This window comes from Bufo gargarizans, chromosome 7 (genome assembly GCF_014858855.1).
Source record: "Bufo gargarizans isolate SCDJY-AF-19 chromosome 7, ASM1485885v1, whole genome shotgun sequence".
NCBI classification, from domain to species: domain Eukaryota; kingdom Metazoa; phylum Chordata; class Amphibia; order Anura; family Bufonidae; genus Bufo; species Bufo gargarizans.
In genome coordinates this window covers 96,773,156-96,795,175 of record NC_058086.1, presented here as the reverse complement: position 1 = coordinate 96,795,175, position 22,020 = coordinate 96,773,156, and the positions used below count along the sequence as shown (strand labels likewise).

The 22,020-nt window shown below is 44.3% G+C and overlaps 1 protein-coding gene across 4 annotated transcripts in view; it reads right to left on the bottom strand.

The window, feature by feature from the left end:
* C7H1orf112 (chromosome 7 C1orf112 homolog) overlaps window positions 1–22,020 on the bottom strand; it is a 674,745-nt gene that overhangs the window by 110,947 nt on the left and 541,778 nt on the right. For 3 of the 4 annotated variants that reach the window (XR_006390915.1, XM_044302156.1, XM_044302157.1), the window contains one exon: window positions 2,759–2,854. The exons of the other annotated variant lie outside the window; for it this stretch is intronic. Coding sequence is in view for 2 of the 3 variants with exons in the window: in XM_044302156.1 (XP_044158091.1) it covers window positions 2,759–2,854 (96 nt within the window). In the remaining variant the exon portion in view is untranslated. The remainder of the gene's footprint in view (window positions 1–2,758; window positions 2,855–22,020) is intronic. 4 annotated transcript variants of the gene reach the window in all.

Here is a 22,020-nt window from a genome sequence, read left to right as displayed (position 1 = left end):
TTTTTTTTTTTTTTTTTGTAAATCTTTCTTTTTCATTCATACTTAATATTTTGGTGTTTTTTTACACTAACTTTTAACCCCCTTAGGGACTTTGGGGCTAAAAGTTAGCAAAAAAATAAATAAATAACTTGATGTATGTAGACATCAAGTCCCAGGAGAGATATAGGTTTTCTTTCTATTTTTTTTATTTAACAATATTAAAAGGCTATACGATAATAAATAATATATAATCATATAAGGCCTTACTATACTGAGAATATTATTATTTTTTGCTAAAAACTATTACCTGTTTATTTACAGACACAATATATGATTATAAAGAAACCAGTAACATTTTGTCACAACCGCTATCCCAGCAGCAGTCGTGTTGTACCAGACGGAGGGGAAGGGGGACCCTTATCTATGGATGGGAGATAAGACGGCCACCCCTGACTAACCCTAAGCTGGCATCTGTCTGCCCTGATACCCTAGACGGGGTGTGAACACGTGCGGCGAGCAGGATGCCTAAACCCTCAGTCACCCTAGCAAGACTAGACTGGGGAAAGGCAGATGGGAGCACTAGTCACCATCACTCATGTCTAGGAGAACAACAGGGGAAGACAGCAACAAACAAACAATCTATAACAGAGAATAGACTTATCCAGTCACAAGCAGAGAAGGTGATCCCAATAACGACAGTCCACACCAGACAAGAGCTCCACAGCAATACCATCAAACGATCTCCTTCAAAGGTCAGAATAACACTGGAAGTAAGGACTATATCTGGCAATGACTGCAAGTGAAACTGAAACTAATATAGTAGCTGGGAGTGGCAGACAGGACTCACCTGAGAAGGATGCCTACAAACTCCCAGTCAGGACAAAAAGGTTCACAAGGCAAAACCCTGATGACATACCCTGAACCACAGAGCAAACTCACAAGCTATCGCGAGTAGCAAGTCGCTGCGACCTTCTCCTCCCAGACCTGTCTGGATCAGTCACAGTCGTGACACATTTATTAGCTTTCTAGAGAAAATTCTCAATATTATGACGACAAATTATGGGATAAATGTGAAAAAAAAATAAAACTTCAAAGTCTCTCCTGAGATTCAAACCAGAGATTTCTACGTGCAAAACCAATAGCTTAACCTCTAAGCTATAGTATTACCACAGAGATCCATGTTTTTATCTATACTCATAAGCCAACACATATTACGAAATGTTTGCGCCCGGAGGATGGTTAGAAAGGTGAAAAATGGCAGGGTCTTGATCGGGTTCACTGGGAAACGAACAGAACACTCAAATGGTGCCCTCTTTTTCATCTTTTTAGCTGCAGATCCGTTGATTCCTAAACTCCTCTTCTTCCATCTAAGATAGTCTCCTTGAACACCGCTGGTCAATCCAAGAGCAGGGCTCGGAAATTGTTTGGGCTATCAATGCTGCAAGCACCAGATAGCATGAGAAGCTGTGAGGCCATCTTGGATCACAGAAAAGGAACCTGAGAATTAGTGGATCTGCAGCTAAAATGATGAAACAGAGCTCACCTTTGTGCTCTCTTAGTTTCCCAGTTACTGTAAACTTTTTTCTTAAACTGGAGTGTCGATTTAATAAATCTCTGGGCCTCCATGCACCAGAAAGTGAATTCTAAGCTAGCAGTGAGCTGGTGTAGATTTATGCTATATTGACACCAGTTTCTGACATAAAAGATTATAAATTTGAGGTTCATGGGAGGTCAAACCCCCTCTACTCAGCCTTGTACATGCAACAATAACTTAGCAGAAAAGTTTTTTATGTGGCACAAAAGAGCTAAATATTTACAACTTTGTTTTACGCCAGATTAGTAGCCTGAGACATATTTAAAGGGAATTTGTCACCTGCTTTTACCATTTTAAGCTGTCACCATCGCTATGTTCACTAAAGTACCTTATTTCCAGTAGTCTTTTTACTTTATTTCGTTTTGTCCTTTTGATATAAAAGCGCTTTTTATGATATGCTAATGGGGCGCCTAGGTGCCCAGAGGGGCGTTTTTTTCCTTCTCTGGTGCCCAGTGACGCCTCCCCCTGCAGTGCCCAAGAACGCCTCCTGATCCTCAAATAACCTCCCACACGCCCAGCAAACGGGTCCGCCCCCTCCCCACGTCATAGTCTACCTTCTAGAAATGCCCCGTCCTTCTTTCTGTCGGCGGCCAGAAAACTTGCGTAGGCGCAGTACCGCCTGCGGCCTGCGCGATCATCAAGCTCCTGAGGGCAATAGCCTCAAAAGTCTCACTGAGCATGCGCTGAGCCCAGTGATGTAACCTGAGCGCTGTTGCCCTGAGGAGGTTGATGATCGCGCAGGCGGTACTGCGCCTGCGAGAGTTTCCTGGCCACCGACAGGAAAAAGGACAGGGCATTTCTAGAAGGTAGACTATGATATGGGGAGGGGGCGGAACCGTTTGCTGGGGCTGTGAGGGGTTATTTGAGGATCAGGAGGCGTTCTTGGGCACTGCAGGGGGGCATCACTGGGCACCGGAGAAGGAAAAAAACGCCCCACTGGGCACCTTGGAGCCTCATTAGCATATCATAAAAGGAGCTTTTATATCAAAAGGACAAAACGAAATAAAGTAAAAAGACGACTGCTGGAAATAAGGTACTTTAGTGAAAATAGCGATGGTGACAGCTTAAAATGGTAAAAGCAGGTGACAGATTCCCTTTAACAGTGAACCAGTGCATGAGACTTCTAAAATATTGTATATTTCAATAAAGTTGTATTTTTTAACTACTAGGTAGATTATTGTGTACCTGTTTTAGCATGGCAGGTTCTACTTTTTTCATAATAAATGCAAACAAATCCAAAAAAAGGCATATAATTTCTAGTAAGAAAGGTTGTCCAGAGATCTGTAAAATATAAATTAAAATGTTTTAATCTCATAAACACTTTTAAAACATCTTTCCAAAATGAAAAAAAGCTGTTTTACACAAACAACATTGTCTTTATGTGCAACATTTCAGGCACTTCTAAAACATATTTTTAAAAGTTTTTCTATTAAGTCTCACATGATCAGTACGGATTGTGCCAGGATATGTTCAGGAAAATATTTATGGTTTCTGCATGCAAGTTAGGCCTCTTGCACATGAACGTTGGGCATCCGTTCCGTGGATTGGGGGCTGCAATTTGCGGTCCCCAATGCACGGGCAACATTCGTGCGGTGGCCAGGACGGATCGAGACCCATTCAACTTGAATTGGTCAGTGATTCGTCCGAACCGCAAAGAAATAGAACAAGTTATTTTTTTTGCGGTGCGGAGGCATGGACAGAAACAGTAGTGCTTCAATGGGGTTCTGATCCGTGCTTCTGTTCTACATCTCTGTGATTGCGGACCCATTCAAAAAATATACATTCAGTAGTATAAATATTGATAGTAATAGGGGAAGAGAAAAAAAAAAGGAAGGGGGAAAAACTGCAGCAGGGAACATCATAAAAAGTAATTATTTAATATTTTGTGTACTCTAAGCTTTCGTTTAAACCAAAGGGTGTCAGCGGATTCATGCGGTAAATCCAGAACATTTCTTTTCTGGCCAGTTTCTGAAATGAGGATGGGACCCATTCAAGTGGAGTAACCTTCAGGAAATGCGAGTTACCATCATGTATTTCTGAGAAATGCCTAGATACACTGTGGGTCAATACTTTCCTTTTTATATTAGACCAGTGTTCATTTATGCGTTCTCTGACCATCTGAATCGTTCTACCTATATATTTGAGTTGACAGGGGCACTCCAATAGGTAAATAACATCTTTTGTGCTGCAACTCAAATGATGTTTGAATGATGTTTAAAGATAAAGGGTTCCTGTGTGTCAGGGATATTTAATCCCTTCCTCCCGTGTACAATCATCCTACAACATTTGCACCTGGTTCTATTGCATTTGAAGACACCGTAGGTCCCGCCAGGTCTCTATAGGTATTTGTTTGGGTGTATTTTCCTTTCAATTTAGGACAAGAAGGAGCTAATATATTTTTCAAAGTAGGGGCTCGTCTGAATGTGAGAGAAGGAGTGGAGGGAAGGATTTTCCCTAATATAGGGTCTTTCTGTAGGATAGGCCAATGTTTGGCTAGTATCTCCCTAATCTTTTTGTGTTCTATGTTGTATCTGGTGACAAGATTGGATTGAGTATTCATTTTTTTTTTGTTAGTACGCGTTCTCTTGTCGCCATTCTTTGGTTTGCGAGTCTCTTCCTGGTCTAATTGCAATATCCTTTTCTCAGATCCTACTATAAGCAATTTAGGATAGCCTTTCTCTTTAAAATGTTTTTTTTTGGATTGTTAGTTGTGTCTTAAGAGTCTGATCTAAAAAAAACTATTGGCATCCACGTTTAATCATTGGAATTAAGATAGATGTCTAAAAATATTGCTTCTGTCGGATGATGTTCCAAACTGAAGGATAAACCCCAGTCGTATTAAGTACATTAAAGAAGGCTATAAGTTCAATATCAGTGCCCTCCCAGATAAAAATAATGTTGTCAATATAACGACGATAAAATTTAATCTTAGGGTTATGCAGAAGATTGTGTAATTCTTCGAAAAGACCCATAAGGAGATTGGCATACGAAGGCGCAAATTTTGTCCCCATTGCGTCGTGGTCGCTTTCTGTTGGATAAAAAATGTCTCATTAAAAGTGAAATAGTTGTGGTAAAGAATAAAATCGATCCCCTTTACAAATAATTTATTTTTTTGTGCATTAGGTAATGTTAAGTCACCTTCCAAAAAATGTTTGATTGCCATTAGGCCTAAGTCATGTTTGATATTGCTGTAGAGTGAGGTAATGTCAAGGGCAACCCAGATGTCCTTCTCTTTCCACTGTATATTCTTTAAGAGGTTGATCAGATGAGAAGAATCTCTCAAAAAAGACGGTAGTGATTGTACATATTTTTGGAGAAAAGAATCCACATAAGCTGAAAGATTGGTAGTGAGGGAATCTATCCCTGATATAATGGGTCTACCTGTTTTTTTGTTACACTTATGTATCTTGGGCAAAAAAATAAAAAAAATGGCAGTGGACGGATGGAAAGGAATAAGATATTGTTTTCCCTTTTTATCTAAAATCCCTGATTTAAGCCTTGCTTAATTAATGTTGTAAGGGATTTTTAAAAAATATCTGTCTGGTCCCCATCTGTCTGTGAGAATTGTATTAGCCTCTTTCAGATAGTACTCAGTATCCATAATTACAACCCCCCCATCCCTTGTCAGAATTTTTAATAATAATTTCATTATTGCTTTTCAAGTTCTTTAGAGCTTTTTTCTCATTGGCGGTTAGATTATGGTGCTTGGCCACTGGGGGTGGTTTTTTAGTAGTGGTAAGGGATTTGAACTCGTCGAGGACCATGCTGTAGTAACTCTCAAGGTGCAGTCCTTTGCTCTCTAGAGGATAAAAGGTAGATTTCATGGAGAGTTTAGATTGTACCTTGTCTATCTACTGGTTGGGTGGAAGGGTAAACAGTAGGTATTGTAGCTTCCGTAATATTAGCAGTGGCCGTATTAATAAGTTCTTTGATTCAAAAATGGCGCTTGAGGGTGAAATTACGCATACATTTGTTGAGGTCCACAAAGAGTTCAAAGGGATCGGGTTGGTTAGATGGACAGAAAGACAACCCTTTACTCAATAATTTAATTTAATCTGTTGAGAGAGTTTATTAAGAAGTTAAAAATACCTTTAGCAATAATAGCTTCAACAGAAAGGAAAAGCATCTCCTAGCATGTCTATCTCAGGGAGGGTGGGAACGTTTAAAGGATGAAATATCGCTATTGTAATGGTGGACTCTTTATTTTAATTTTTAATTTTCGGGTATTCTTAGGTTTTCCTCCACGGCATCCTCTAAAATGTTTTGCCTTTTTCTTCATTGGGATAGGGGAGTGAAGAATTGAGTGATCTTGTGGTTCTGTTGATCGGGTGTCACCCTGTATGGTGATGGACCTGTTGGTGTGCGCAATAGGGTGAGCTGTTGGACCCTGCACAGTGTGGGTCTGGCAGGTAGTGTGGGTCTGGCAGGTGGTGTGGGAAGAAGGAGTGGTATTTGGCGTTATCTTCCCTAAAAAAGGGCCCTCGGACAGCTTTTTTGGAAGAGCTAAAAAAAATAGTCGTGAATAGTAGATGTGGAATAAGTGGAAAGGTAAAGTGTGGATTCCGCTGGACGTTCCTCTAATGGTCTTTTTTTTTTAAATTATTTTTATTGAGCATACAAAATACACAAGGTATATAAAGTACACACAACGGTATGTACTGTACGGAAATCACATATACAATATGTACCATGTCATGTCGACCACTCGTATTACCAAATACACATTTCCATATATATTGTTATGATTGCTCTCATTACATTCAATGCAGTACACAATTCAATAATTCACAATTGTCTTGATACAGCAGCCAAAGAATTAGAAAGATCCTGTCTAGTGTACATTGACTGCGGCGAAGAGCACCACCTTTCCCACACTTTAGCAGACTTGGAGTCACACCCTCTATTCTTGTATACAATATTCTCATATGGGATGATGGTATTTACTAAATTTTTCCACTGATTCAATGTGGGTCCTTTCTCCCCAATCCACCTAATTGCTACTGCTGCCGTGCCATAAACAAGGTCTCCCTCAAAAATATCCTCTCATAATGATCCCATAACTCATTATCTAAAATACCAAAGATGCACAATTTGGGGTCCATGGGTACTGGGCGTCCCACAAGAATGGTTAAGAAATCAGTGATTTTTGTCCAGAACCTCTGAATGTGTGAGCACATCCATATCAGATGCCAAAAGTCAGCACCTTCCATGGAGCACCTATGACAGCAAGAATGAGTTAATGCACCAATTTTAAACAAACGCAAAGGTGATAAGTACCCCTGGTGTATTATACATAACTGTATAAACTTATTATTTATTGCTGGGGATACCAACACTGGAGATTCTAGTAAATCCTCAATATCATCATCAGCAAGGTCTGGTATCAATGCTTTCCATTTCGATATCACCTTTAATGGAGCCAGTTTACATTTAGCATTCAGTAGATGGGTGTATAACCCTGAAATAAATCCTTTGGGACCCTGGGATCGAATCACCCCAATCTGGTAATTTAAATCTGCGTCGCCCCAAAATGTGTCTGCAGAGCATGACGTATCTGTAGGAACTTATGAAATGAACTCCTAGGCAGGTCATATCTACGACACAATGCATCATATGTACAGAAACTACTACCATCGTATACGTTTCCCAACAGATGTACATTATGCCGTTTCCAAAATTTTATTCCGGGTAGTGATAGTAAAGATGGGAATATGGGGTTATCCCACAGAGGGACATCTGGAATGTGATCAGAGTACTCATATAAGGCTTTACATGCTTTCCACACTTTAATACCCAATCTATGTATTGGTAGTAGTTGTCTAGGGAATAAGCTTGGTCATTTTAAAACAGGCCATAATGATTTCACGTGCATAATTGTCCTGCCAAGTAGTAAGTTTGACGGCACAAGGTATCCGCCGATAGCTTGTGTCTGTTAGGCCCCCACAGAAAAGGCGCTAGCATGGACTTGTACTGTTGGAAGATTTTCTTTGGGATAATAAAGGGTGCATGCTCCATAACATATAATAATTTGGGTAACACAACCAGTTTGATCAAATTGATGCGACCTGCTACCGATAATGGTAAGCCTCCCCAGACCTTAAATTTATCCTTACAATAATCTAAAAGAGGTCTAACATTGGAAGCGTGAAAGGAATCAGCATTTTTCGTGATAGTAATACCCAAATATTTAAAGCTAGATACTATAGGTAAGTCCCCATTAGGAAGTTGTATAGGGTCCATGTCATACAGAGGGAAGAGTATTGATTTAGACCAATTGATTAGTAGACCAGAGAATCGACTAAATCCATCAATTAGTGTTACAGCTCTAGGAAGAGTATTTTCCACCTCAGACATGAATAACACCACGTTGTCTGCATATAAACCTGACCTGTCCTCCCCTTGTCCCAGACTCACTCCCCTGAAAATCTCATCCCCTCTGATACGTATAGCCAGAGGCTCAATAGCTAATGCAAAAAGCAAGGGGGAAAGTGGGCAACCGTGCCGCGTGCCTCTACCCAACTGAAAGCTATTTGAGCATGTTCCATTCACCAGGATATTAGACTTTGGCTCCCTATATAATATGGAGATCCATTTAATGAAATTAGGACCAATCCCGAACTGTTCTAGCGTGGTAACTAAATATGGCCATTCTATTGAGTCGAAAGCTTTGGCCGTATCTAATAAAGCCAACGCCCATCTCCGTTCTCTAGCTAACCCTATTTGTGTAATCACCTGTACCCTTCTGATATTATCCAATGTAGATCTCCCAGGCAGAAATCCCGACTGATCTGGATGAATCAATGGGCTAACCACCCTGCTCAGTCTTGATGCCAAAATTTTAGTTAATATTTTGTAATCCAGATTCAGCAAGGATATCGGCCTGTAAGAGCCGCATTCCGCTGGGTCCTTCCCTGGCTTTAATAAAACCACAATAGACAAATCATATAGGGATGGAGGTAAACTTCCCTGTCTAAACGACTCATTGTACATGTGCAGAAGAGGTTGAGATAGAGAAGCAGGATATTTGGAATAGATTTCCACAGGCAGCCCGTCCGGGCCAGGGGATTTCCCTTTCGCAAGTGCGGATATAGCCTCTGAAATCTCTTGAGCTGTTATCTGGGCTTCCAATATGTTCCTTGACTCCTGCGATAGCTTAGGAATCTCTATATCTGATAAATAACCCCTCACCTCATCAGTTGTATAATCTGCCCTCCCAATGTATAGCGTCTGGTAATACTCCCTAAATCTGCAGACAATGGCATCAGGCTCAGTCAGTAGGGTACCGTTTACATCCCTAATCCTAAGTATCACTAGGGAGGCCTGATTTTGTCGGATTATATGGGCTAATAGCTTACTGGATTGATTCCCCAGTTCAAAAGTAGAATTGTCTGGTGAAAAATAACCTGCGCTGAGCCTTCTCTTTCAGGAGATTCAAATATTGACTCCCCTTCATTAGCCAATTCTGCTTGTTCTGTTCAGTGGGATCATCAATATATAATTTCTCCATTACAGAGCATTCCGAAGCTGTCCCTTCCTCAAGCCTAGCTAAAGCTCTCTTCACAAAAGATATGGAGGATTTTAGGCAACCCCTCAAATAAGCCTTCAGTGTGTCCCACTTCAACAAGGAATCCACGTTGTCATCATGAACCTCTACAAATGCCGCCAATTGATCCGGTATACGCTCATTGGATGAGAAAAGGGTGAGCCAGAAGGGATGTATCATTGAATGACCTGCCTTCTTAAGCCCAGGTAAAAAGGTTAGAAGTACCGGTGAATGGTCAGAGACCGCTCTCAACCCATACTCAATCTTATAGTTAGCGGAGCACACATCAGAATTCCCCATAACATAATCTAACCTGGACAAACTATTGTGACTAGTAGAATGACTAATATTAATATAAAATAAATCCTATCACTAGGACGTTTAAGCCACCACATGTCTACCCATCCAACCTCATTAATTTAGCTAGAGAGGAACCATACTCGTCAGCACTTTCCAATGTCCCCCTCAGATGGAACCTAAGGTGTTAGACATAGTCATGTTATAATCGCCCATGCACAACACCCTAGCTGATGGGTAGGAAACTGCAAAGCAAATAGCCCAGTGGAGTATTTGCAGAGAGGACGGGGGAAGTAAATAGACACACCTATCAAGACATATAGGATGCCTTGGATGTACGCCGCTACAAATATGTACCTACCCGCAGGATCAATCTGCATTTGCTCAAGCTCCCACCGCAACGATTTATGTATCATTAAGGATACCCCTCGGGACATATTTGTGTAGCAGGAATGCTGTGCCCATTGCTGCCACGGCTTTCTCAGCCTTCTGACCGTTTCTGTGGTTAAATGTGTCTCCTGCAAACACAATATGTGTGGATTAAATTTCTTTATCTCAGAGAATACCATGACCCTTTTCTTTACGCTCCCTAGACCCCGGATATTCCACAACATTACTCTCATGTCTGCCATTTTGTTGTACCAAACTCAATCATTCGGATCCATTGCAAATACCAGTACCTCCCAACTCCCTCATCTGCCATCTTAGCAATCACGTGATTTGGCGAGCTTAATAGTGCAACACTGACATAGTACAAATCATTGAACAGATAGACATAAAACATAAAACAAAATATAGAAGCAGGACTCGGAATATGACTGATTCCACGTAGACACTTTTCAGTCCTGCAATAACCAAACAATGTCAAGGCCCCCGTGGCTACACTTAAACGGGGAGTACTAATGGTATATTTTTACCAATTGCACTGATGTTGTCAGCTATAACATGTAAAATAAACGCATACCCTAACTTTCAAATTAAGAATGTGTATACGCACAACTTGGGATTATTCCTATATATGATAGCGCCATTAATATAAGTGCCGCGGTTCCGGTGAGGCATCTCCCCTCCAGTGCATCCACAATGATATCTAGCTACTATTCTCGTTATAAATCATAGGGTAGTAAAGCAATGTACATCCGTATCTAGAGGAAAGATGCCTCCCCGCCCGCCCCTCACAGCCTAACATGTCCGAGAACTCAAGATTTCACTACAGCACATCAATGAGTAGCATAAGACAGAACATTAACGATAAAGAACAGATTTCTCCCTGATAGGCTAATACTTGCGAAATCAAGGCATGGGTGAAGATAAATTGCATTCCCAGTATTAAGGCCATACAACCCATTATCTCCTCTTAGCACGACAATATACCACACATGTCCCAAGAATAAAGTCATCTTTGGTCTCTGGCGGGACGGGGTCTGCTCTCCAACCAGGCGACAGCTTCCGCCGGCGAGTTGAAAAATCTGCTCCTCTCTCCATCAGTAATCCTCAAACGGGCTGGATACGCCATAGAATGTCCAGATCTCGAAGGCGTTTTTTCACTGCCACAAATGTAGCTCTGCGCTTTTGTAATTCCGCAGAGAAATCCGGGAAAAGCATGACTGTGGCGTTTTCAAAACAGATAATCTGCTTACGCCTTGCCAATTTAAGGATGCCATCCCTATCATTGGAATTCAGCAATCACGCCAGCAACGGGCGCGGAGGGGCTCCTGGTGGCGGTGCTTTGGCGGGAACTCTATGAGCCCTCTCCACGATGAATGCACTGGAAAAGTTGGCATCAGGGAAGGTAGACTTCAGCCATGTAGTAACAAAAGTCCCAGGATCAGTACCTTCCGCTCTTTCTGAAAGTCCCACTATGCACAAATTATTGCCCTGCGTGCGATTCTCGTAATAATCACATTTCTGCTACCAAAATTCAACTTTCTTTTCCAATTCGGATATTTGCGCAGGTATCGGGTGCACTCTATCCTCCACATCAGAGATCCTCTGCTCCGATTCTTTTATGCGCTCACGCATGTTCTGAATGTCAGCCCGTAGAAGGCCTATATCCACCTTCATTTCTTCCATCTTTCCGGATAAAGAAGACCGGCAGGTAGTAATGGCTAGTAATTGCTCCGTCACCTGTTTGAGTGATGGCTAACTCTGGGTCGCTTCCTCCGCTTCCATTAGCGATTCCCCAGAGGCCGATGATGCGCGTGACTGCGCGCCCGCTCCGCCGCCATCTTGGTTATCTAGGCGGGCAAACTCTTTAAGTTCTTCTGCGGCAGTAAGAGCTCTGTTTCGGGACATTTTAGGCACACGGGATCTACCCGATCTTTTGTCCCTCGGTGTAGAAATGTTGGCGTTTGTTAGGTTCAGGATTAACGAAAAGCTAGGGTATAAGGTCCGGAGCTCCTGCTAACCGTGTCCTCTCATGTCAGCTTCCGGCCACGCCCCTCTAATGGTCTTTTAGAGGACTCCCCAATCATAATAATATGCGGGGGTGTAGCAGTTGACTCGCTACAAATGGGTGATATTAGAATTGTTCTGTAGTTAATAGTGTACTACATCAGATAATCTGGGCCTAATATAGTGTCAATAATCTGTGGTGTTCTGTAGACAATACTGTACTACATCAGAAAACATTTTAATTGCAGATTCCAATGCTCTGGGCCTTATATAGTGTCAATAATCTGTGGTGTCCTGTAGCCAATAGTGTACTACATCAGAAAACAGTGTCTGTATTGCAGATTCCAATAAACTGGGCCTAATCTGTGGTGTTCTGTTATCAATACTGTACTGCAACAGAAAACGGTGTCTGTATTGCAGATTCCAAAGCTCTGGGCCTTATATAGTGTCTATAATCTGTGGTGTTACCAATACTGTACTGCAACAGAAAACTGCGTCTGTATTGCAGATTCCAAAGCTCTGGGCCTTATATAGTGTCTATAATTTGTGGTGTCTGTATGGCAGATTCCAATGCTCCACCCCCGCATATTATTATGATTGGGGAGTCCTCTAAAGCAGTGTTTCCCAACCTGTGTGTCTCCAGCTGTTGCAAAACTACAACTCCCAGCATGCCCGGACAGCCTTTGGTTGTGCGGTCATGCTGGGAGTTGTAGTTTTGCAACAGCTGGAGGCACACTGGTTGGGAAACACTGCTCTAAAGGACCATTAGAGGAACGTCCAGCGGAATCCACACTTAACCTTTCCACTTATTCCACATTTACTATTCACAACAATTTTTTTTAGCCTGTCCGAGAGCCCTATTTTAGGGACTATAACGCCAGATACCACTCCACTTCTTCCCACACCTGCCAGACCCATACTGTGCAGTGTCTAATAGCTCACCCCATTCCTCACACCAACAGGTCCATCACCATACAGGGTGACACCCGATCAACAGAACCACAAGATCACTCAATTCTTCACTCCCCTATCCTAATGAATAAAAAGGTGAAACGTTTTAGAGGATGCCGGGGAGGAAAACCTAAAAATACCCGAAAATAAAAATAAAGAGTCCACCATTACAATAGGGATATCTCATCCTTTAAAGGTTTCCAACCTCCATGAAATAGACATGCTAGGAGATGCTTCCCTTTCTGTTGAAGCTATTATTGCTAAAGGAATTTTTAACCTCTCCAAATACACTCTCTCAACAGATTAAATAAAATTATTGAGTAAAGGGTCGTCTTTCTATCTAACCAACCCGATCCCGACCTCAACAAATTTATACGTAATCTCACCCTCAAGCGCCATTTTAGAATCAAAGAACTTATTAATACGGACACTGCTGATATTACGGAAGAAGCTACACTACCTACTGTTTACCCTTCCACCCAACCAGTCCAACTCCTGTACAATCTAAACTCTGCATGAAATCTACCTTTTATCCTCTAGAGAGCAAAGGACCGCACCTTGAGAGTTACTACAACATTGTCCTCGACGAGTTCAAATTACTTACCACTACTAAAAAAACACCCTCAGTGGCCAAGCACCATAATCTAACCGCCAATGAGAAAAAAGCTCTAAAGAACTTGAAACGCAATAATAAAATTATTATAAAAAATGCTGACAAGGGAGGGGGGGGGTTGTAATTATGGATACTGAGTACTATCTGAAAGAGGCTAATAAAATACTCACAGACCCAGAGTACTACAGAACCCTGGATGGGGACCAGACAGAAATTTTTAAAAATCCCTTACAACATTAATTGAGCAAGGCTATGCCTCAGGGATTTTAGATAAAAAGGGAAAACAATATCTTAATCCTTTCCATCTAGCCACTGCCGTTTTATATTTTTTGCCCAAGATACATAAAAGTGTAAAAACCCCACCGGGTAGACCCATTATATCAGGGATAGATTCCCTCACTACTAGGGATGAGCAAACCTGAACTGTATAGTTCGGGTTCGTACCGAATTTTGGGGTGTCCGTGACACAGACCCGAACCCGGACATTTTCGTAAAAGTCTGGGTTCGGGTTCGGTGTTCGTCGCTTTCTTGGCGCTTTTTGAAAGGCTGCAAAGCAGCCAATCAACAAGCGTCATACTACTTGCCCCAAGAGGCCGTCACAGCCATGCCTACTATTGGCATGGCTGTGATTGGCCAGAGCACCATGTGACCCAGCCTCTATTTAAGCTGGAGTCACGTAGCGCCGCACGTCACTCTGCTCTGATCAGCATAGGGAGAGGTTGCAGCCGCGACGTTAGGGCGAGATTAGGCAGTGATTAACTCCTCCAAAGGACTTCATTCAGAGATCGATCTGCAGCTGTGGATGATTGAACTGCTGCTATTGAATTGCTCACTGTTTTTAGGCTGCCCAGAGCGTTTTTCAGTCACTTTTTTCTGGGGTGATCGGCGGCCATTTTGTGTCTTGTGGTGTGTCAGCACAAGCTGCCACCAAGTGCATTTAACCCTCAATGGTGTGGTTGTTTTTTGGCTAAATCCTACATCAGGGAGAAGCTGTCACACCAAGTGCATTTAACCAGCAATAGTCTGTTTATTTTTTGGCCATATCCCAGTCTAATTCTGTCAGTAAACCTATACCTGTCACCCAGCGCCTAAATAATAGGCCTCAAATTTATAGTCAGCTAAATCTGTCGTTACTGGTGTGGCTGGTCAAGTTATTTAGTGTCCGTCAAAGCACATTTTTTGTTCTGGGTTGAAATACAATTCCCAATTTAGCAATTTCCTAATTTAGTGGTTTCTGCTGTATCAGGCCTACTTTAAATTTATCCCTAAAAGGGTATATCAGATTCAAGGTGCACATAGGGTCATTCTGAATAACTTCACAGACACGCTACTGTGCATTTCCAAGTCTAATTCTGTCAGTAAACCTATACCTGTCACCCAGCGCCTAAATACTAGGCCTCAAATTTATATCCAGCTAAATCTGTCATTACTGCTGTACTGTTGTGGCTGGTCAAGTTATTTAGTGTCCGTCAAAGCACAGTTTTTGTTCTGGGTTGAAATAAAATTCCCAATTTAGCAATTTCCTAATTTAGTGGTTTCTGCTGTATCAGAGCTATTTTAAATCTATCCCTAAAAGGGTATATCAGATTCAAGGTGCACATAGGGTCATTCTGAATAAATTCACACACACGCTACTGTGCATTTCCAAGTCTAATTCTGTCAGTAAACCTATACCTGTCACCCAGCGCCTAAATAATAGGCCTCAAATTTATAGTCAGCTAAATCTGTCGTTACTGGTGTGGCTGGTCAAGTTATTTAGTGTCCGTCAAAGCACATTTTTTTTTCTGGGTTGAAATACAATTCCCAATTTAGCAATTTCCTAATTTAGTGGTTTCTGCTGTATCAGGCCTACTTTAAATCTATCCCTAAAAGGGTATATCAGATTCAAGGTGCACATAGGGTCATTCTGAATAACTTCACACACACGCTACTGTGCATTTCCAAGTCTAATTCTGTCCGTCAGCTAAATCTGTGGTTACTGCTGTGCCTGTATTAGTGTAATACTGTACCTAAATAGATAGCCAGATAGTGTTAGGTGTCTGTAAAAAAAGGCCTGAATTTGAATTCAATACATTGGACCAAATAATATTTTTGTTGTTGTGGTGAACGATAACAATGAGGACATGGACGCGGACATGGTCGTGTTAGTGGACCCTCTGGTGCTGGGAGAGGACGTGGCCGTTCTGCCACAGCCACACGTCCTAGTGTACCAACTACCTCAGGTCCCAGTAGCCGCCATAATTTACAGCGATATTTGGTGGGGCCCATTGCCGTTCTAAGGATGGTAAGGCCTGAGCAGGTACAGGCATTAGTCAATTGGGTGGCCGACAGTGGATCCAGCACGTTCACATTATCTCCCACCCAGTCTTCTGCAGAAAGCGCACAGATGGCGCCTGAAAACCAAGCCCATCAGTCTGTCACATAACCCCCATGCATACCAGGGAAACTGTCTGAGCCTCAAGTTATGCAGCAGTCTCTTATGCTGTTTGAAGACTCCGCTGGCAGGGTTTCCCAAGGGCATCCACCCAGCCCTTCCCCAGCGGTGGAAGACATAGAATGCACTGACGCACAACCACTTATGTTTCCCGATGATGAGGACATGGGAATACAACCTCAGCATGTCTCTGATGATGACGAAACACAGGTGCCAACTGCTGCGTCTTTCTGCAGTGTGCAGACTGAACAGGAGGTCAGGGATCAAGACTGGGTGGAAGACTATGCAGGGGACGATGAGGTCCTAGACCCCACATGGAATGAAGGTCGTAACACTGACTTTCACAGTTTGGAGGAAGAGGCAGTGGTGAGACCGAGCCAACAGCGTAGCAAAAGAGGGAGCAGTGGGCAAAAGCAGAACACCCGCCGCCAAGAGACTCCGCCTGCTACTGACCGCCGCCATCTGGGACCGAGCACCCCAAAGGCAGCTTCAAGGAGTTGCCTGGCATGGCACTTCTTCAAACAATGTGCTGACGACAAGACCCGAGTGGTTTGCACGCTATGCCATCAGAGCCTGAAGCGAGGCATTAACGTTCTGAACCTTAGCACAACCTGCATGACCAGGCACCTGCATGCAAAGCATGAACTGCAGTGGAGTAAACACCTTAAAACCAAGGAAGTCACTCAGGCTCCCCCTGCTACCTCTTCTGCTGCTGCCGCCTCGGCCTCTTCCTCCGCCTCTGGAGGAACGTTGGCACCTGCCGCCCAGCAAACAGGTGTCAGGAAGCAGGGGGTGTTACAGTAACAATTTAAAACTTAACTTTTACTAGATCAGTTTCCCCAAGGTGGGGAGTAAGAGACCCCTTACAAACAAAAATCACAAAAAAGACAGACAAGACCCCTACAAAGGGGGTTTATTGGACGGTTTCGTGCAACATAGGTGGTGCTGCACACCAAGCTAGGTCTCGTCCCCTCCTAAAAAAGGGCCTGTGGGGAGTGTCACACAGGCCTGTAGTGGAGGGACCGAGTGATTCCTAATGTCTAACTCCCTTGAAGTAGTCAGGGGGACAGACGTAATAAAATGGAAAGGTCTTACCAGTTTATTATGGGCCTCGCTTAGCAACCACGTATTCGTGGGTCAAGGCAGGAGGGGGTCACTTCATCCGATATTCAAGAGGGCGGAGAAGGGCGTCAGGGATATCCAACTGGTCCGGTATTAGAGTGGTGTCAGGGAAGAAACTCACCCTAGTACCTCCCTGCTTGGCCTGACCTGGCCCTAGTGACCTAACACGGGGTCCGTGCCCCGCAAGGGGTGGCCCCGTCCGGAACCTTGCCCTGATGCAAACGCCCTAGGTGACCCTAACAGAGGGTGACTAGGGGCATTGTTCTTTGACTCAGGGCAAGTGGAGATTAAAATATACTAGAGTTGTATATATCTCTTAGGTGATTAAGGATAGTGGAGACTAAGACGCACATATGACTGTACGTGTCCAAAGATATGTCAACGTGTCCCGACGCGTTTCCTTAGTATAACATATCCAAATAATATATCTAAATGAATCCACTGTTATCATGAACTAAGACCCCAAAAATCATCAGGGGACACGGGGCTTAGTGTTATGGCTCCTGTCAGTCAGATAATTGCCACTATAATGGAAATCCCAGTGTAGCAAGGATGTGGGGGGTAAAAGGTTAAGGAGTACCCTCCAAAGAAAAGACTGAGGACCAAGTGAGGCATGTGGAAAACCTATAGGGACACATAGAGAGAGGCAGAGTAAATTCAGTGCTCAGACAAAGTGTCCCTGTTGCCCACCTCCTATTGACTTAGAGCGTGTACTCACATTGCTGCTGGAGCGGTCTCACAAGTATCCAGGAGCTGCGGCCCACAGGTTCCGTGTGCCGCCTGTCCCATGAGGTGTATGCCTGGCTAGTGCGCTTTGGCGCGCTGTATTTGAGTGCGAAAAGGGGGAGGACACCGGTCCGTGCGCATGTCCCGCATGACGTCAAACCCCCGCGACATAGCCCGATCACGTGACCGGGTCGGACGGGGGTGTGGTGCCAGTACGCGGCGCATGCGCAGACGGGCGGCGCGCTATCGGAGAGGACTAAGTGCAGAGGCAGAAGCTGTGACGTGGGTGCGTCCCAGTGCCTGCAGGTCCGTCCGATGGGCGCAACTCAGTGGAGGGGGGGAGTGGCAAGTCACCAGACCGCCCCATTGAGGTGCGTCCCAGCAGTATGGTCTGCCGATGAAGGGGGGTGGAGCTACACTAGGGGAGTACATGTCCCAACCCTCGTAGCTGCAACACTTTAATTCCTAAGGTGCGGAAAGATTAACCCCTTATTAAATGGACTAAGTGGGACATTTTAGCGGGTCAAAAAACTAACCGGCCTAGATAGAGAAAGGGCAAATAACCTGTGAGTAGGGTATTGAGAGGAGTGGTATAGGGCTAATGGGATTTAGAGAAGGACTTAATTGGTGACAGTGAGGGTACTGTACCAGTAGTTGTATAGACTATATGGGGGATAATACCGATGGGAGGAGGGTTCAGATATAGCAGCCAAAATGTAGTTGTTCGTTTAGGCCGTGGGGGTGGGGCGTATTGAGTTTAAAAATCCACCAGCATTCTCGCTGGAGGATCCGCCTATCCCAATCACCCCCTCTGACTGATTTATTGACCCTTTCAACTCCCATAAATTTGATGGCTGATGTGCGGCCACCATGTGACGAGAGTACATGCCTGGCTACCGGTGTGTCCCTTCCATTGCGGATGTCCCCCAGATGCTCGCTCATCCGTTTGCGGAGTTCCCTCCGGGTTTTGCCCACATAGCGTAAGCCGCATTCGCAGCTAAGAAGGTATATCACCCCTACGCTGCGGCAGTTGATGAATTGCTTGATCGTGTGGGTTTTATCCGGTGGGTTCCCCGCAAAGGATTTGCCCTTTATCAACCAATTGCAAAATCTACAATGGCCACACCTGTAACAGCCTACAGTATCACTGTCCAGCCACGTCCTTTGGTTTACCGTGGGACTGAAATGGCTGTGTACTAATCTATCCCTTAGATTAGTGCCTCTCCTAAAGGTAACCGAGGGATATGGGCTCAGAACTTCAGCTAAATCTGGGTCCATCAAAAGGGTCTCCCAGTTGCGGCCAAGGATCCCCTTTACTTGGGTCGCGGCAGAGTCGAAAGTACCTATTATCCTAATGGTTTTCTTCTTGTCGGAGTTAGATTGTGTGGTGGGGCATAAAAGGGTGGTCCTACTGCGTCCCAATGCTTTCTGATATGCTTGTCTCAAAAGCCTATCTGGGTAACCACGTTCGCGGAACCTGGTTCTCATGATGGACGCTTGTTGTTTGAACTCGCTTAGTTCAGAACAGTTGCGTCTGAGACGAATATACTGTCCGAAGGGAATTCCCCGTTTTAGTGGGACAGGGTGGCAGCTGTCCCATCTCAAAAGTGAGTTGGTGGCTGTGGGTTTACGGTAAATGGTTGTCCTCAGGCCGCCCACATCGTTCCTTGAGATTGTAATGTCTAGGAAGGGAAGGTCGTCCCTCATGATGGACGAGGTAAATTTAAGTCCGATGGGGTTGGTATTCAGCTCTTGGACAAAACCGTTGAACTGCCCTCTGGTCCCACTCCACAAGATGAATATATCATCTATGTAGCGAGACCAGAGGGCAACGTGTTCCGTGAATTCGCTCGGTGTGTCCCCAAAGACCAGTGTCTCCTCCCACCAGCCCAGGAGCAGATTAGCGTACGATGGCGCGCACGAACTGCCCATCGCCGTGCCCCTGAGCTGGTGGTATACCCGGCCGTCAAAGAGAAAGAAGTTCCTAGTAAGGATGAATTGCAGAAGCTCCAGGACGAAATCACTGTGTGCCATATGTTGGCAACCTCTTGCTCTTAAAAAGTGCGCGACTGCCCCCAAACCCTTGTCATGGGGAATTGAGGAATATAGTGCCTCGACATCAATTGACGCCAAGAGCCACTCGGGTTCAATGCAGATGTGTTCGAGTTTGGTTAGCAAGTCCCCAGTGTCTCTTATGTAGGAGGGCAGTGCTTGCACAAAAGGGCTAAGGAGACGGTCGATGTAGATGCCCGCATTTTGTGACAAGCTGCCCACCCCTGACACGATGGGGCGTCCCCTCATAGGTATTGTGTCCTTGTGGACTTTTGGGAGACAGTAAAATGTTGCTGTCACTGGATGAGGGGGGTACAAAAACTCGAACTCATCTCCACTAATAAGTCGGGTACTTTTGGCGCTGGCGAGTATTGCACATAGTTCTCCCTGGTAAGTCAACGTAGGATTATTCTGTAGGGTTTCGTAGCCTTCCCTATCACTCAGGATGGCCAAACACATAGATTTATATAGTGTCGTGTCCAAGAGGACTATATTGCCTCCCTTGTCAGATGGCTTTATAACTATGTTCTTATCACCCTCCAGTGATTTGATGATGTCAATTTCTTCTTTACTACAGTTAAACCGAGTAGCAGTTGATTCCAGGGAGCAGAGTTCGGCTATGGTTTGCTTAATGAAAACATCGATACAGGAGACTTCCCCTACCGGGGGCATTCTTGTGCTCTTCCTCTTGAGGTTTGTGAATGGACCTCTCCCCTCCACATTGGCGGGCACGGTGTCCAAATTGTATAACAAATGGACATCTTCAAGGATCTCCACCGGGATGCCCAGATCTCGACTCTCCTTGTGGTCCCTGAGTCTGAAGTACTTATGCCACTTTAGTTTCCGGGCAAACAGGTGGAGATCCTTGACCCACCGAAAGACGTCATACCTGTGTGTGGGAACAAAGGAGAGCCCCCTTCTCAAGAGGCTAATCTCTCTACTAGTCAAGGGGCGGGAAGACAGGTTGATAACCAATTTGTCATCCACTGGTTCTACGAATATTGTAGTGTGGGGTTCTGGTTGCGCAGCGGGTAACGAGTACCCTGTTCTAAAAAAGAGGAAGAGGAGGAGGGTTGTGTGGAAGAGGGTTGTTGGGTAGAAGGGGGACATTGTGGCTGATTGGCGAATTGACCTGTATTATATCTACCACCTCCCCGTTTCCTACCTCTATAGCCCCCTCTGCCGCGGCCTCTGTTTCTAGGGTACCTATCCCTGTCGGAATCTGAAACTTCTGTGTCCGTGGATGATAGATCGGTTTTTTGGGATGTGTCAGGGTTCGTGAGAAACAGGTAGACCTTGTTATCCCTAAAGTCCTGGAGGTCCCTAGTAAACTGCTTGTGTTTTCGCTCCTTTAGATGGTACTGGTAGCGCTCAATGGTGTTTTGTAATTGGCTCTCCTTAATGCTGAAGTCTGTGTCTGAGTGAAATTTCTTAACTATTTCGATTTGTTCGGCTAGAGTTTTGTCTAGTCGTGCTAGTATGACCCTTTCCTCGTCTACAAGAAGTTGCATGAACTTCAGGGAACTGTTGGTTGCCTCCTTTTCCCACTTTACCAGGAGTGCAGGACTTCTGATTCGGTTTGCTGGTGCGAGGGAGATACGGAGGCCCCGGGGCACTATTCCCTGTTTTATATACTGTTCCAGCCCCTGAAGCTCCCACCAAGAACTGATATGCTCCTTATAAATGCGGGTAAGCTCTGAGAAAGCCCCGTTGAGCGTGGGAGTATACTTCTTCTGGGTGAAGGACTGGTCTGAGAATATTGTCTTGGCCTCAGCTAGCCATGTCTCCCTATCCAGGCCGGCTGTAAGGAAACCCGCCATGTCCCTAGAGACAAAAATGGAAGAATAGAATGTCCTACCAGGATATTTAACTGCGGGGGCAGATCTCCTGGGTACCGCTCAAAAAAATATTAGAGTATGAAAAAGAAGGGGAGCAGTAACAATTTAAAACTTAACTTTTACTAGATCAGTTTCCCCAAGGTGGGGAGTAAGAGACCCCTTACAAACAAAAATCACAAAAAAGACAGACAAGACCCCTACAAAGGGGGTTTATTGGACGGTTTCGTGCAACATAGGTGGTGCTGCACACCAAGCTAGGTCTCGTCCCCTCCTAAAAAAGGGCCTGTGGGGAGTGTCACACAGGCCTGTAGTGGAGGGACCGAGTGATTCCTAATGTCTAACTCCCTTGAAGTAGTCAGGGGGACAGACGTAATAAAATGGAAAGGTCTTACCAGTTTATTATGGGCCTCGCTTAGCAACCACGTATTCGTGGGTCAAGGCAGGAGGGGGTCACTTCATCCGATATTCAAGAGGGCG